The sequence below is a fragment of the Neofelis nebulosa genome, chromosome 10, assembly GCF_028018385.1.
Source record: "Neofelis nebulosa isolate mNeoNeb1 chromosome 10, mNeoNeb1.pri, whole genome shotgun sequence".
NCBI lineage: Eukaryota > Metazoa > Chordata > Mammalia > Carnivora > Felidae > Neofelis > Neofelis nebulosa.
Genome location: NC_080791.1, coordinates 101035209 through 101052234, shown reverse-complemented (window position 1 = coordinate 101052234; position 17026 = coordinate 101035209). Strand labels below are relative to the sequence as shown.

Sequence of the window (17026 nt, the reverse complement as noted above, 5' to 3'; positions counted from 1 at the left end):
TTAAGAAAATAGTTTTTCAAAAGGTAATCTAGATCCCAACACTTTCTTGAGTGCTTCCTTCACATCCTTGTTCCGCAGGCTATAGATGAGGGGGTTGAGCATGGGAATCACTACAGTGTAGAACACCGTGGCCACCTTGTCAGTATCCATACTGTTCTCAGAACTGGGCCGGCAGTAAGTGAAAAGGATTGTTCCGTGGAAGACAAGGATGGCTGTGAGGTGGGAGGCACAGGTGGAAAAGGCTTTGCGCCTTCCCTCGGCAGAGTGCAGCCTCAGGATGGTGATGAGGATTAGCAAGTAGGAGGTGAGGATGATCACGATGGTGGTGATCTCATTGAAGGTGGCCACGATGTACAGCAGCAGTTCATTCATGGTGACATCAGAGCAAGCAAGGGATAAGAGAGGGGGCAGATCGCAAAAGAAGTGGTCAATCACATTTGATCTGTAGGATGGGATCTCCAGAGCTAAACACAAGTGGATCAGAGAACACACCATCCCACACAGGTAGCAACAAGACACCAGCTCCACACAGAGATTCCGGGACATGGTGACCGTGTACAACAGTGGGTTGCAGATGGCCACGAAGCGGTCATAGGCCATCACAGCTAAAAGGAAGACCTCAGTGATTGCATAGGCACAAAAGAAGTAGAATTGCACCATGCATCCCAGGAAGGAGATGGCTTTGTCCTCTTTTAAGATACTGGACAACACATTTGGCACGATGACAGTGGAGTAGCAAAAGTCCACAAAGGACAAGTGGCTGAGGAAAAAGTACATGGGAGTGTGAAGGTGACAGCTGACCTGAATCACTGCTATCATGCCCACGTTGCCCAGCACCGTGACTCCATAGATGATAAGGAACACAGAGAAGAGGGCGACTCTCAACTCAGGGGCTTCTGCGAATCCGAGGAGAATGAACTCGGTCACACTGGAGCAGTTTCCCGTGCCCATTCCTGCCAGGTGTTGGACTTAGGAAAACAAATGATAGATATTGTCTTTCTTCTAAAAAGGGAGGAAAAAACAGTTTAACATTAATTTCAGAAAAATATAACATTGATATCAAACAATGTACCTATAAGATATAACAGAAACACAGTGGTCAAGTAATTCAAAAGGTTGAAAGTCTCAGTGGATCCCACTGACCAAAATTGACTTAAGCATCAGCAGAAACCTTGAATGATTCCAACCCTTATCTATCACTTTATCTATGATTAACTTCAGTTTCTGGGTGGAATTTAAGATAGATTCAATGGTATATTTCAAAGCCATACAGACACTAGCATCTGTTCTCTGAAGAAACTTAATAAGCTCTGTCCAGGAGAGTAACACCTACTCTGATTCTCCAAACACTCTTTTGTTTTTTTTTATTTTTACGTGACTCTATCAGGAACAGAAATTTGAAACAAAGTTTTCTCATATTCTATTTTGGAAAAATGTGATAGAATTTTTGATGTTTGTGGCTCACAAAAACTCGTTAAAATCTGAATTATGAAACAAGAGATATAAAATATACATTGAAAGTGAGAATTGTGCCTATCAAATCAACTATGTGGTTAATTGATTTACTAGCTTAATCAATTATAGTAATAACGATCTATGCTAATAAAGATTCAGAGAGATAGATCTCTTGAATACCTTTTTCTGGAAAGCAATGAAGGGGCATATATCCAAGTCTTGACCCTGACAACAATAAAAGCTATCTGATATTTTTTTGATAGATTTTATTCCTCATAAGCTATTAAAAGATATTTAGTTACATTGATAAAATTGTGAAAAATCATGTCCAAAACTGTATTGCATTACTGTTTATAATATTTGCCATAAAAAATATTTTCAGAAGTGGAGCTAGTGTTAAACTTTGGGGTGTCATATCTAGGACAGAAAATTATCATGCTATGTAAAATCCCATTTATGAGGTTTTTTTTTTTAAATAAAAAGAATACTGAATAGTACACTCAGCATATACATATAGATGCAAATGAAGATGCACCCATAGAGATATGAATACACATGATAGAGATTCTTTAAGTAGTTGATTGCAGAAATGATTACATGTATGCTCTATATAAGGGAGATCTACCACTGAGGCCCTTCCTAAAGGAAAAGGCAAATAAAAATTGAGGTATTCTATTCTCTGCTCCCACTTCTAGACAGCACGAGGACTAGACTCATGACTTCTACACTTATGTGTAATGAAAATTGAGTGAAGAGGTTCTGGAATGGAAGCATATCTTGGTATCTTCTCGGTCTCTTGAGCTAACCTTAAAGACATGGAAACATATCACTTCCCTTAAGTCACAGTTTTTCATTACCTGACCAAGAACAAAATCAAAACAAAGCAAAATACCTGACTTATTTGCCTACTTTTCAAAGAGGATATTCAACCTGGCAAATGTTTTTCTTCTTAATCTCCTAGGCTGATAATACAAAACCATTTCATAACAAACCCAAAACAAATCCAAAAGAATTCATCTCTTTTTCTAACCACAGAGAGTTCATAAGTCCTGACTCTTGATAACCATCTGGCAGGAACAGAAATGCAACCCTCAGCATTAATATGAAAATTAAGGACCCTCTCAATGGTCATACATGTTAGATGCTGTGATAGAGATCGGTCTGAAAAATGGGTGGTAAGAGATGAAATAGAGACAGAGAGAGAGAGAGAGGGAGGTACCATTTGTTTATTTAGCATTCTTTTACACACATCCATGTTTTATGTTACAGAGAAAAGTTCTAAATTCACCATTAATTGTTCTGAATACCAAAACACAAAAGCACTCTAAACAGTAACTGTACAGAAATATGGGTCCTGTTAAAACATTCTCTAATTAGAAGAGAGTTGAGGGGCGCCTAGGTGGCTTGGTCGGTTAAGCATCCGACTTCGGCTCAGGTCATGATCTCACGGTCCGTGAGTTCGAGCCCCGTGTCGGGCTCTGTGCTGACAGCTCAGAGTCTGGAGCCTGTTTCAGATTCTGTGTCTCCCTCTCTCTCTGCCCCTCCCCTGTTCATGCTCTGTCTCTCTCTCTGTCTCAAAAATAAATAAACGCTAAAAAAAATTTTTTAAATAAAAAAAGAGAGTTGAGTTCAATATATCTTTAAAATAATTGTTTACAGACAAAATATATTCATTTCTATTTTCAAGTAACCAAAACCTAGTTCTTGCTAACAAACCTGAGTGACCTACGTTTTGTCCCTGGTGCTGAAGATATGAGATGTATATAGTAGGCAGACACTTACTTATACTGTAATTTAAGCTCCTGGGGGATGGGCCCATTAAGCTCCAAAACAATTACTAATCTCTATGGTATAACAAAATATATAAAAATTAAACCAAGGTGACGTATGATATAACACAACTAATAGTTCATCTCTATGGAATATCATCAGGAAATTTATTTTTTAAATTATCCCAAATTGGGAAACAATGGTTTAAAACCACATATGCCTCCTCCCAGAATTTGTGGTGCTACATGATAGAGGTTACATTAAGTGTCGTATGTGTGGGACACAGCTCATATTGCCATAATGACATGCCATGCATATCTCTTAGAAGTTCTTCCTTTCTTATAACATTACAACATCCCTTAGATTCCTGTAGGGCACAGGGACTACAGCTGCATCAGAATTCCTTTAAATAACAAAAAAATAATGACTCCAGTGGTCAGAAAACCATATAATAACTCACACTTGCTATGTGTTGGAACCCATTCTAACTATTATACAAATATTCACTTACTTTAGCTTCCTAGTAACCAGCCAGGAGAGCAATTCCAGTTTTTATGCTTATCTTACAGGCGGTTGAAACTTGGACACATTCAAAATAAATGATCAATAAAAGAAATTGAGGCCCATCTGGTTTTCCACCCATATGAATGTATAGAAAAAAATAAATAAATCCAGAGAGATTTCTGAGACAGCATTTTTTTTCTAATGCATGTGCAATAGTGGAAGTCATCAAATGGGACCCCTCAGATATCTTTCCCAGATGTGTTCTTCTGACTTTGAAAGATCAATCTAAGCCACAGTTTTCCATTCGTCTCTGTGTATCACTGGCTGTGCACATAAATTTGTAAAGGTATATGTGGTAAAATGTAATTTCAAGGAAATAAATTGGTATTCTCTCAACTACCATATAATATGATTATATTTTATAAAATTGATGTGCCAAAGATGGCACCCAAGGCTGAGGAGACATTCCATCCGGTTCCCCATCTCCATCATTCTATGTAAGTGATATATTACATTGTTTTTCATATGTTAAACCAACTTCGCATTTCTGAGATAAATCTCCCTTGGTGTGGCTCATAAGCCTTTTATATGTTTTAGTGCATCTATTTTATCTTATTATTGGATACAAGGATTTGTTGAGAATTCTTGGGTTTGTATCCATGAGGGATTTTGGTTTCTGTTTTCCTCTGTGTGTTGTCTTTGTTTGGCTTTGGTATCAGGGTAATACTGATATAACTGCATGAATTGGAAAAAGGATCATGATCTCTATCTCCTAAATAAAGTAACTCACAATTGGTACCATTGCTTATGTAGTTATTTAGTAAAAGTAACTGGTGAAGCCATCTGTGTAACAACCAGTGTTATTGCCTACATAGATATTTAGTAATAGTAATTGTCTGGATATTGATAGAAGGAGTGTGAGAATATTTTCATTACAAATTGAATTTATTGTCACATATCTATTCAGATTTTCTACTTCTTTGTCAGCTTGGGAAAATTTATCTTTTTCAAATCTGTCTGTATCATCTAAGTTGACTAAATTGTTGGCATAAAATTTTTGCAAGATTACTATCCTTACTAATTGTACTAATTTGTTTCTGGTTTCCTTTTCTCCTGGTAATTCTAGCTATAATTTTGTCAATGGTAGTAATCTTTTCACAGTGCAAACTCAATGATCTCTACTTTTTATTTTCCTACTTTATTGACTGATAATCTGGTCTTTATTATAACCTCCCTTGTTCTTTTTTCTTTTTCTTTTCTTTTCTTTTTTTTTTTTGATTCTTAATGTGGAAACTAAGATTCTAATTTTGAGAGTTTTCTTCATTTCTAATACAGTTATTTAAAGACATATATTTCCCTCTAAACACTTAGAAGCATCTATTAAATTTCATAGGTTAGTTTTCATTTTCATCATTCACTCCAATCCAGAACTATATAACATTTCTGCTACTTTTCTACAAGCATTCCAGGTAAGTTCAAATCAAGTAAGTGACAATGTGTAAAGGAAGGCAGTTTCATATACGTGAATGTATGCAAATATATAAGATAGTTTGGGTCATAATTATATAGTTCTATTTCTGAAATAAGTGGACTTTAATTAATTACTGTAAATTTAAGATCATAGAACCATTCCAAATTATTTCATGAACCAATATAAGGTTATTATCCAGTGTTTATGTTACCTTCAACAAACACAGCTATTATTTTTTCTCACAATAATTTCTGAACTAATTTGGGATTTACCAATGACAAAGAGTACCAAACAAAGGATACGTAAGTGATTCAAGCAAAATTAATGATAGAAGAGACATACATATGATGTCATAAGATTTTTGAAAATTAGACACCTTTATCTATGAGGCCATCTTATAATAAATATTACTACTACCAGAGAAAAGCTAATCTTTCCTAATAGACACAATAACCTAGGTTTGATTAATTACTTGTTAAGATTATAATTTACAAATGGCAATTTAAAACAACATTTAAGGAAAACAAATGGCTCGGAATATTTACAAGAAATCTATTCAAAAATTTTATGAAGACTGCCTAAAGAATTCTGAAGAAAAGAATTGAGATATGCCTTTGGTCAGGGGCCATGTCAATTAATAATATACTTATGCAAATTGACAGGTGATAAAAGGGAGCCTAAAACATAGAACATGAATATATTTGCTTTGTTTTTGTTCTCACTATTCTAGGAAACACGCTAATATTTCTAAACTTCTTGTAATATTTGCACCGTCCACACTGGAGCTCTTTTTGAAGGAATTGAGAATAGTACGCAAATTCTCATTCCTTCCAGCACCTAACAAGATACCTTGAATGCATGTGACATAAAACAGTAGCTCACAATAGTGCTGAATCATTGGCTTTATTATTCATGCTCACCTCTCGAACATTGCTCCTGTTCTTTACTCCTGAATACACCTTGTGTCTTTCTCTTCTGTGTCTTTTCAAAACCTGCTCTTCCTTCAAGGTCAAGCAAAGGATGCACGCAATTGTGAAATAATCTCTTTGATACCCACATATGATTTTGAAGTGTCTCCTGACCGAGCATTATGATATTTACTAATACCACTGGCTTGTGAGGTTCTTGAAAAGAAGACTATGCATTTCTTTCCTGTCATCTATTTCACTGAATTTAAACTACAAAAGTGGCTGTGTATTTAACACCTGCAACCTATCGCTTAGCAGTGAAGAGAAGAGAATACAACTAGCATTTATTGCACATATACAATATGCCAGATATGTTGTCTACATTTTATTTTTTTTCACACGTCACTCCATGAATTACATCACATTATATCATTTTTGTAGATAAAGACTGGTTCAGATAAACCAACCGGCCGATTTTATATTATCAGAGCCAGGTATGATTTCTCAGACCTAAAATTCATATTCTTCCCACCGTAAGTATTCTGTCTTTTGGAAAATCTAAAGTGATTTTTAAAAATGAGCTTGATTGACAGGTCCTTCAAAAATCACAGAAAGATGTTCTATAGTAACAGAGGTAAGTGTTTACCATTCACTATGAAAAAAAAAAGTGTTAATTATTTTCTGACTGTGTCTTTGATGTCCTTATTTCTCAGTCTATAGATGAGGGGCTTCAACACGAGGATCACCACCGTACATAACAGGTATCACTTTGTGTGCCTGGAGGTTTAGGAGGTAGGGCACAGACTAGGAGAAGAGAGAGGTGCTGTAGAAAACGGTGATCCAGTCAAGTGTGAAGCTGACAGTTGAAGAGGATTTCCTGATGCTCACCTGCTGAATGTATCTGGAGAGGTGGCAATGAAAACCCCATAAGATGGAAGGACAAAGAGCTCTGTGCTCACCTCATTGTGAGAAGCAGCGAGAAGCAACTGGCTGGCGTAAGACTCAGAATAAGAAAGAGACATTAGTGAGGAGAACTCACAGAAGTAACTGATTGTGATGAACCACTAAAAGATACTTTGAAAGCAGAACATGTGAGTTTCAGGAAACATGCTACTCTCCATGCATATGATACAACCTGTAGTAGGGCACAGGGTTTCTGGGGCACAGCGCCTGTGTAATGCAAAGTGTTGCAAATGGCCACGAAGCTGTCACACACTGTCATAGCAGAATTAATTCAGGAACCACAGGGATGTAAAATAAAGTCCAGTATGCACCCTGAACATGATCTTTTTCAGGTTTTTATTTAAATTCCACTTAGTTAACATACAGTGTAATATCAGTTCCAGATGTAGAATTCAGTGATTTATCACTTACATCCAACACCCAGTGCTCATCACAAGTGCCCTCCTTAGTACCCATCACACGTTTAATCCATTCCCCCACCCACCTCCCATCTGGCAACATTCAGTTTCTTCCCTATAGTTAAGAGACTATTCTATGGTTTAGCTGTCTTTTTTCTCCACTATGTTCATCTGCTTTGTTTCTTAAATTCCACATATGAGAGAAAATAATATGGTATTTGCCTTTGACTGACTTATTTCACTCAGCATAATCCTCTCTAATTCCATCCAGGTTGTTGCAAATGGCAAGATTTCACTCTTTTTGGTGGCTCAGTAATATTCCTCTCTCTCTCTCTTTCTAGATATAGATGATATAGATATAGATGATATATAGATATAGATACAGATATAGATATAGATATATCACATCTTCTTTTTCCATTCATCAGTTGATTGACATTTAGGCTCTTTCTATATTTTGGCTTGAAAATGAAATATTTATGTTTTCTACAAATAGCTTAGAATTCCAATTTTAAGTGACAGCGTTTGATCCAAATGGAGAGTTATAATGGAGACAAAAATTGAGGAAACAAACAACAAAAATGTGACAAGTTACCCAAGTCAGAAATGCAGCTACTTGTAGTAAGGGTTATTCAATGATGGCAAGTTTGTGTGTGTGTGTGTGTGTGTGTGTGTGTGTATGTGCACGCATGTGACCAAAAGTATATATGTAATATTAGGACAATATAAGGGAAGGAGGAGAGAGAAAGAGAAAACTATTTATGTGCCAGGGATTATTCTAGGCTCTTTGCACATGACATGCGATTTAATTTTACTAACATCCATGTGAAATAATTAAGATTAACTCCACTTTTTCCGATGACATACTATCTGAAGGTCCAAAAAAACTGTACAATGAGACAAATAATAAGGAAAACAAAAAATAAGCAATAAATGTATCAACAAGAATAAAAAGATAAAAATGACATGTGTGCATGTGGAAATCTCACTCTATGTATCAACTGTTGGACAAAGATGTGTTCTTCATTGTAAAATAGCAGGAATTCAATTTTGAAAAGGAATGAATTTTCCATCATAGATGCTGAAAGAAAGCATGATTCTCAAGAGTTCTTCATTAAGCTAATGAAGGTTATAGAGCAAACCAAACATGTCTTTTTTTTTTTTTTTTTTTTTTATTTATTTATTTATTTTTGGGACAGAGAGACACAGAGCATGAACGGGGGAGGGGCAGAGAGAGAGGGAGACACAGAATTGGAAACAGGCTCCAGGCTCCGAGCTGTCAGCACAGAGCCCGACGCGGGGCTCGAACTCACAGACGCGAGATCGTGACCTGGCTGAAGTCGGCCGCTTAACCGACTGCGCCACCCAGGCGCCCCGCAAACCAAACATGTCTTAAAAATCCATTACTCCTATCCATTTCAAAGATTAGAGATTGAAGAAAAGAAAAGAAGTAGGCTTAAAATTTGAAATATACTCAGTCCTAACTTTGAGGCAAATGGAAGATTCATAAAGGTAAGTGAATCAAAAAGAATCACTCTTAACTACCTACCCCCTGGCTCTACCCTCCACTCAAACACTACAACCACCCATTCACTGCTCAACCAGCCTGCCCTGTGGAAACTTGAGTCTCACAAAGAAAATATTTTCTAGGAAAATATTTTGGAATTCACCATTTTTCTGAGTGCTTCTTTCACATCCTTGTTCCGCAGGCTATAGATGAGGGGGTTGAGCATGGGAATCACTACAGTGTAGAACACCGTGGCCACCTTGTCAGTATCCATACTGTTGCCAGAACTGGGCCGGCAGTAAGTGAAAAGGATTGTTCCGTGAAAGACAAGGATGGCTGTGAGGTGGGAGGCACAGGTGGAAAAGGCTTTGTGCCTTCCCTCGGCAGAGTGCATCCTCAGGATGGTGATGAGAATTAGCAAGTAGGAGGTGAGGATGATCACGATGGTGGTGATCTCATTGAAGGTGGCCACGATGTACAGCAGCAGTTCATTCATGGTGACATCAGAGCAAGCAAGGGATAAGAGAGGGGGCAGATCGCAGAAGTAGTGGTCAATCACATTTGATGTGTAGGATGGGATCTCCAGAGCTAAACACAAGTGGATCAGAGAACACACCATCCCACACAGGTAGCAACAAGACACCAGCTCCACACAGAGATTCCGGGACATGGTGACCATGTACAACAGTGGGTTGCAGATGGCCACGAAGCGGTCATAGGCCATGACTGCCAACAGGAAGACCTCACTTACCACACATGTACAAAACAAGTAGAATTGCACGGTGCACCCCAGGAACGAAATGGCTTTGTCCTCGTTTAAGGTATTAGTTAGCATCTTTGGCACGATGACAGTGGAGTAGCAAAAGTCCACAAAGGACAAGTGGCTAAGGAAAAAGTACATGGGAGTGTGAAGGTGACAGCTGACCTGAATCACGGCCATCATGCCCAGGTTGCCCAGCACCGTGACTCCATAGATGAGAAGGAACACAGAGAAGAGGGCGACTCTCAACTCAGGGGCTTCTGCGAATCCGAGGAGAATGAACTCAGTCACACCGGAGCAGTTTTCCGTGCCCATGTTCCCATTTGATTGAGGTTGGAGAAAAATATTCATAGTTATCCTCCACTGTATGATCTCAGATTCATTTTTTGGCAGTCTCTTAAAAAAAAGACGTGAAAACGCGTAAGATAGTTAAGTTTTTCCACAAAGAATTAGGACATGGCTTTTGTGAAGTTTAGGAAAAGTGCAGGCATTGTGGAAAGATGCATAAGGTCACACGTTGATTCACAGATCACACAGAAACATCCACATCCATCACGATGTATATGATTCCTTAAGCGACTCCTACACAATTTATAGCTTGACACTGAATCACTAGAAAGACCTCAGACATAATTAGCCACAATGTGTTATGAAACTCAAATCCCTTTTTCCTGGCAGACTGTTTAATGAGCACTGAATCTAGTGAGATCTCAGAAAATAATGTTTTGAAATACACCACATCCTTCCTTGTTTTCCACTGAAATGATGAGAAGCATGTCAGTTGAAGACTGTTAACCCACAAGTGTTCATTTTTTATCCATATGTTTTAGATGGGGAAGTCGCTTTTATCCTCCACACTAGCTTTTTTTTTTTTCTATAAAGTAACATAGTGATTCTCCTAATCATGGTCTTTCTTGTCTTTGTTTGTTCAGGAAGTTTGTAGTTGGTCTCAAACTTCCTATAACTCTGACTCTGAAGCCTTAACCTATTAGACAAATAAATTCAGTTTTAAATCTATTTGAAGAACGAATCAAAGATGTACATAAGGAAGTATTACCAAAAGCCTTCCTGCTGCATTGTAGCATTATTTATGAGAGTAAATTTCAGCAATAATATGTCAAGCAAGAGGGAAATGGTCAGGGGCACGTGGGTGGCTCAGTCGGTTAAGTGTTTGACTTCGGCTCAGGTTATGATCTCACAGTTTGTGAGTTGTAGCCCAGCATCTGCTTGTCTGTCTTCAGTGCAGGGTCTCTTTTGCATCCTCTGTCTCCCTCTCTCTACCCCTTCCCTGCTCGCACATGCTGTCTCAAAAATAGATAAATATTAAAAAGATTTGAAAAACAAGAGGCAAATGGTGAAAGCTAGGGTACATATATATTATGGAAATCTATGCGACTATTTACAGGATGTTTTTGAAGGCCCTTTAATGGCCTGAAAAATCATTATGATAAAACGGTAAGTTAAATAACACTAAGCCAGAGTGTACATGTAAAATATTGTATATGCATACATAATTTGCTTTACCTATTTAACCCTTATAAAACCCATGACAATAAATATTTTCTTCTGACCATTTGAAAAGAAATTAGAACCTGCTTTATGAGGTGGAGTCCCCAGTGGATTATTTCTGGAGGAAACATGGTCTTCACTAAAATTCAATCCACTAGGTATGTCCCCCTTTGGTCAAATGATTTCAAAAAGGTAAAAGATATGCATGTTGAGAAATCCCAGTCTGAAAACAAATAGTTATTCTGATAATATGGTTCTCTCTCTTCAATGGTCAGTAAAAGTGAGGTGTCTTTTTCTGAGTCCAACATAGTACACAATGTTGAAAACCTTGCCTGTTTTCAAGTCTGAAGGTGAAAAATCAGGCTGTTGACTATTTATAGAGAAGTGGTTCTGGAGCAGGAGATATTTTGATGCCTCTGGGACCTGTGGCTCTGTCCCAAGACGTTATGGGTTCTCCCAATAGGAAGGGGTGCTAGTGACATCTAGTGGGTAGAGACCAGGGATTTTGCTGAACAGTCAAACCGGACTTCTGTCAAAAACCAGAAATAGGTGCGAATAACAAACCACCTTTGCTAAGAAGAGTAACCAATGCTCACAGTGACCACTTTCTATGACCCAGTTACTGTTCTGAATACAACTATTAACACATTTTATCCTTTTTTAAGATTTAAAAAAAATTAATGTGTATTTATTCTTTGAGACAGAGAGAGAGATGGAATGTTGGAGGGACAGAGAGAGAGGGAGACACAGAACGTGAAGCAGGCTCCAGGCTCAGAGCTGTCAGCACAGAGCCCGACACGGGGCTTGAACTCATGAACGGTGAGATCATGACCTGAGCCAAGGTCGGATGTTTAATTCACTGAGCCACCCAGGTGCCCCTTTATTTATGTATTTTAAGTGAATTATATTATGTAAGAGAAATCACACTTTTTGCTGCTATTTAAAATTATGATGCAATATTTTATATTTAATATTAAATTATTTTCAAAATTGAGAGGCACACAACCAAAAATTTCAGAGGCTAATATGTCATGTTCTATATAGAGGCAACAGAATCTATCATAAAGAGTCTGAAATGTGGCACCTTGAAATGAAGGAAAACACAAGATTGTCTGCTAGAGTTTAGTAGAAGATATGTCTGGAGTCTTAACCGATTGCTTTCGTTTCTGTCAACAATTGCTTTTACAACTTTGGCCGGGTCACTTACGTGTTACGGGCTTTGGTTTCCTCAGAGTAAGAGCGAAATGGTTGGTGTTACTTTTACCCCAAAATGATCATCCTTTTTCCAAGCAGAAAAGAAGTAAAATAAGAGTCTTTCTAAAGAGGGATTACCCTTTTTTGATTCAAAGTAAAGAATTCCTAATTCAATATAAATATTGCAAAAATAATTCAATGTAAATAATTTCCTAAATTTTGAGGAAAATTAGGATTGTATAAGTGCACGTAAATTGTATTAATTTATGAATAATGAGTTAATTTATTGTATAAGTGTATAAGCGAGTAAAGGAGAAAAGGCATAACTAGAGATTGATCCAGAATGGGCTTATGGAAAGAAAGGTGCCAAAATTCCACCCAATGCAAAACGCATTTTTGAAGCGGAATTCGCTTGATATTGACTGAAATCGCAAAGTTTCAGGTCTGAAGACATCAGCAACAACAAAACATGGCCTTGAAGAAATTTATGTAACTAATTAGAGCTGGATACTATTGGAAAGGAAGACTCAACTGGAAAATTGAAGAATGAAGATATTGTTTACCTGCTTCCCAACCTGTAAAATATATGTAATCCGTTATAATTCCCTAAAGTTTGAAATATTTTCCTACAGCTGTGTAAAATATTGGTTAAAGAGGACTGACTATCCTTTCACCTCATGTTGTAAACTAAAAGGCTCACTAAAATGTATTGAGTGTCTTGAAAAAAAAAAAAAGCACCAAAGGAAAGTGAAAGATAAATTTGTGGATATGCAGAGAAACCGAAGTCAATAGAAGAGAAATGCATTCCCTCCTCAGACATCCATTTCTAAAACACTGTTTCTTAGATTGTATCTTTCCATGAAAATGGTTATTTAAGTGATTCCTTATTTTATGATGTATATAAATAGAACATTTTAATAATGATCATAAGTTCAAAATAATATGCACATTTTAAGTAACTTTCCTGAGCCCATATAAAATAGTTCTCCTTTACTAGAACAGCAGAAATGTATTACTTTTCATTTTATTAATAACTTGTTTGCAATTTTAACTGTCCATATTGAGTAAAGAGAAAGAGAAGCAGGTATAAGGCATTCAAGCAACATGACTTATTAATATTACAGAGGCTTAGTATGTTGAATTTGCCAGATAAAATAAATAGACCTTGGTGCTAATCACTATCTGACTTTATTTTATTTTTGAATAGTTATGGAAGCAATTGGTTTTGAGCATTTTTTAATGTTTATTTTATTTTTGAGAGACAGAGAGAGAAAGCACGCCAGGGAGGGGAAGAGAGAGAGGGGGACAGAGGATTCAAAGTGGGCTCCACACTGAGACCAGAGAGCCTGATGTAAGGGCTCCAACTCATGAACCCTGAGATCAGGACCTGAGACAAAGTCAGGGGCTTAACCGACTGAGCCACCAGGAGACCCTGAGCACTTTTTCTTAAGGCGGGAGTTCAGTTGAGAAGGATTCAGAGATTATGTTCATGTTCAGGAAAAAAAAATGATAAAGGATTGATAATGTTTGTGATGTCTTCATAGGCAGAATGTTACTATGAAACACAGGTTGGGCAGGCACTCATTATGCTTATTCTTTGCATAAGATTTTCTGAAATCCAGGGGCACTTGGGTAGCTCAGCTGGGTGAGCCATGCTGATCTTGATTTCAGCTCAGGTCATGATCCCAGGGTTGCAGGATTGACCCCACATCAGGCTCCGTGATGAGCATGGAGATTGCTTAAGATTCTCTGTCTCTGTCTCTCTCTCTGCCCCTCTCTCCCACTCATTTCCTCTCTTTATCTCTCTGTCTCAAAAAATTTTTAAAAATTAAAAAAAGAGATTTCCTGAAATCCAGTCTAACATCTTTAAAAGCCTTTGATGGATGTCATCATAACTTATCACACTGCCACAATGGAGCTCCTTTGAAACACATTCAGGATATAGACAATGTCTTATTAAATTTCCACTCATGCCAAGTAACCTAGACACACAATACAACACACACAACACACACACACACACACACACACACACACACACATGTTATATAGTAATCACTCAATAAAATATTTTTTTAGATTACTGATTCAGTATTACATTCTGACCTCATGATTTTGTGATGCTTTGCTCTTCTGCATGAAACTCATACCTGTTGTCTCCTGAAACTGTGCAATTTGTTATCCAAAGCCAAGTTCAGGTGATACCTATTTTTTGCAGTCATTACTCTAAAGTCCCTAAATGGACTTGAACTTTTCTTTCTTTCAAAAATTCTATGATACTTTTTATTTCCCACCTTATACAATGGCCACTTTCTTCACTGTCCTACTGTCGACACTGGACTGTCCATTCCTTGGATATTAAGACTATGTTTTATTTTAATTGCTAGTTGTACTTTTGGAGGTATATTTATGTGTTTATTGAGACCTAGTCTACTTGAGGTATGTTATAAGAAAGGAGAATAAAATTAATGTTTACTGAGATTATACAAGGTATTCCACATGATATCTAAATTAAGATTTAGTCTTCACAATCAGATTAGGAGCTAGTTTATATTACCTCAATTTTTTGGGTTAAAAACCAAAGGTCAGAGGGGCTTCGGATTTTTTTTTCCAGTGAGCAAAAGATAACATCAAGGTAAGTCTCTTGGATCCAAATCCACATCCAATCCATTGTACATCAACTCTTCATTATATTTAAATGTATCTTACAGTCAACAATTATGAGCCTGAAAGGAACAGCTTTGAATCCAAATGATAGCCCTGCCTTAGTTTAAAGCTAGGTTCTCTTTTCTGCTTATTATGGATCTTTGATAAGAAATACAATTGCTGAGAAGTCTGTTTTGCTTGCTGTTTGCTATGAGCATTGTGAGACCTTTCCTGATTGTAACCCGCTGTAGAATGGGCTGTAAAACTTCCTAAATGTAGTCTGATATGTAATAGAATGAGTGATTGTATACAAACTAACCGGCATTTCTGGCTTCTGTAAACCTGCTTGCTTAGCACATTCCTCACCTACCCCCTTCCCCCTTTCTTCCTCCCACCACAAGTAAAAACCTCCCCTGTGCTATTTGTCTCTGTCTATAAAAACGCTATACCAACCCTAATCGTGGCCTCTTGTGTCACCGGCGATGAGTGCGCAGAGGACCAGGTTCGAACCTGCAATAAACGACCCTTGCCACTTGGCTTTGACTTACGACTCTGGTGGTCTTTTGTGGGAGGTTTTGGAACTTCAGGCATTACAAGCCCACTTGATTTACATTTCAAGGACAATATACTGCAATAATATGCTCAAAAAGAAAAGACTTTAGTTATCTTGCTGACTGTATCCTTGACGTCCTTATTTCTCAGACTGTAGATCAAAGGATTCAGCATAGGAATCACCACTGTGTAAAACACAGATGCCACTTTCACTGTGTTCCTCGAGTTTTTGGAGTTAGGAACACAGTAGAGGAAGACAATGGTCCCATAGAAGATGGTGATGGCTGTCAGGTGGGAGGCACAGGTGGAGAAGGCTTTGCGACGACCACTGGCTGAACGCATCTTGAGGATAGTGACAATGATAAATACATAAGACATGAGAATGATGAGCAGTGTGCTGACCACGTTGAAGGTGGCAAAAATGAAAAGCAGCAACTGATTGATGTAAATATCAGAGCAAGACAGGGACAGCAATGCAGAGAACTCACAGAAGAAGTGATTGATTGTGTTGAAACCCTGGAAAGATAATCTGATAGCAGAACATGTGAGTATCAGGGAACATGCTACTCCCCATGCGTATGATCCGACCACCAGCATGGCACAGAGTTTCTGGGACATGGCCGCTGTGTAGAGCAGAGGGTTGCAGATGGCCACAAAGCGGTCATAGGCCATCACAGCTAATAAAAAGGATTCAGCTACCACAAAGGTACAAAAGAAAAAATATTGCACTATACATCCTGGAAATGAAATGGTCCTGTCTTCTACAACTAGGTTTGCCAGGGTCTTGGGAACAATGATGGAGGAATAACAGAAATCCACAAATGAGAGGTGGCTGAGGAAAAAGTACATGGGGGTGTGCAGTTTGGAGTTAATCTTGATTATAACTATCATCCCAATATTTCCTACAACAGTGACACTGTAGATGGCCAAAAAAATCAAGAAGAGAGGGACTTGCAGTTCTGGGTAATCTGAGAAGCCCAAGAGAGTGAACACAGCCCCAGTTTTATTTCTCTCTGAAAGTAACATGATGGTTTCTGTTTGTCAGAATCTGAATCGGTCCTGAAAATAAAAATAGTAAGGGAGTGAGCATCTAAGAAGCTTCCTAACTACCCCTTACCAAGACTGGAAGATGAAGCAAAATATCTTTTCATAATTTCTCTATGTATTTTATGTAAGATATGCTAAATGTCTAACATTTGAAAACACAAAATCATTTTTGAAATGTTCGTTAAGTTTAAAAGCAATACAATTACTGAATTAAAATTTTTTTAAGTTCTCGGGATGCCTGACTGACTCAGCCAGTAGAGCATGTGACTCTTGGTCTTGGCAGTTCGAACCCCATGTTGGGTGTAGAGATTACATAAAAATAAAATCTTTAAAAGTTGTTTA

The 17026-nt window shown here is 37.7% G+C and overlaps 3 protein-coding genes across 3 annotated transcripts; all 3 read right to left on the bottom strand.

The window, feature by feature from the left end:
* Nucleotides 1–951, bottom strand: LOC131486657 (olfactory receptor 5L1-like). The gene has a single exon (XM_058686551.1). The coding sequence runs from the start codon at nt 949–951 to the stop codon at nt 1–3; it is 951 nt and encodes a 316-aa protein (XP_058542534.1).
* An 8164-nt stretch (nt 952–9115) lies between these two features.
* On the bottom strand, nt 9116–10051 carry LOC131487850 (olfactory receptor 5L1-like). Its single transcript, XM_058688996.1, has one exon. It carries the CDS (start codon nt 10049–10051, stop codon nt 9116–9118), a length of 936 nt encoding a protein of 311 aa, XP_058544979.1.
* Nucleotides 10052–15727: 5676 nt separating this feature from the next.
* Nucleotides 15728–16663, bottom strand: LOC131488811 (olfactory receptor 5D18-like). The gene has a single exon (XM_058690652.1). It carries the CDS (start codon nt 16661–16663, stop codon nt 15728–15730), a length of 936 nt encoding a protein of 311 aa, XP_058546635.1.
* Nucleotides 16664–17026: the final 363 nt, after the last annotated feature.

Bases quoted from the DNA above. Each gene is read 5' to 3' on its own strand.
- LOC131487850 (XM_058688996.1), bottom strand. From the start codon at position 10,051: ATGGGCACGGAAAACTGCTCCGGTGTGACTGAGTTCATTCTCCTCGGA.
- LOC131488811 (XM_058690652.1), bottom strand. From the start codon at position 16,663: ATGTTACTTTCAGAGAGAAATAAAACTGGGGCTGTGTTCACTCTCTTG.
- LOC131486657 (XM_058686551.1), bottom strand. From the start codon at position 951: ATGGGCACGGGAAACTGCTCCAGTGTGACCGAGTTCATTCTCCTCGGA.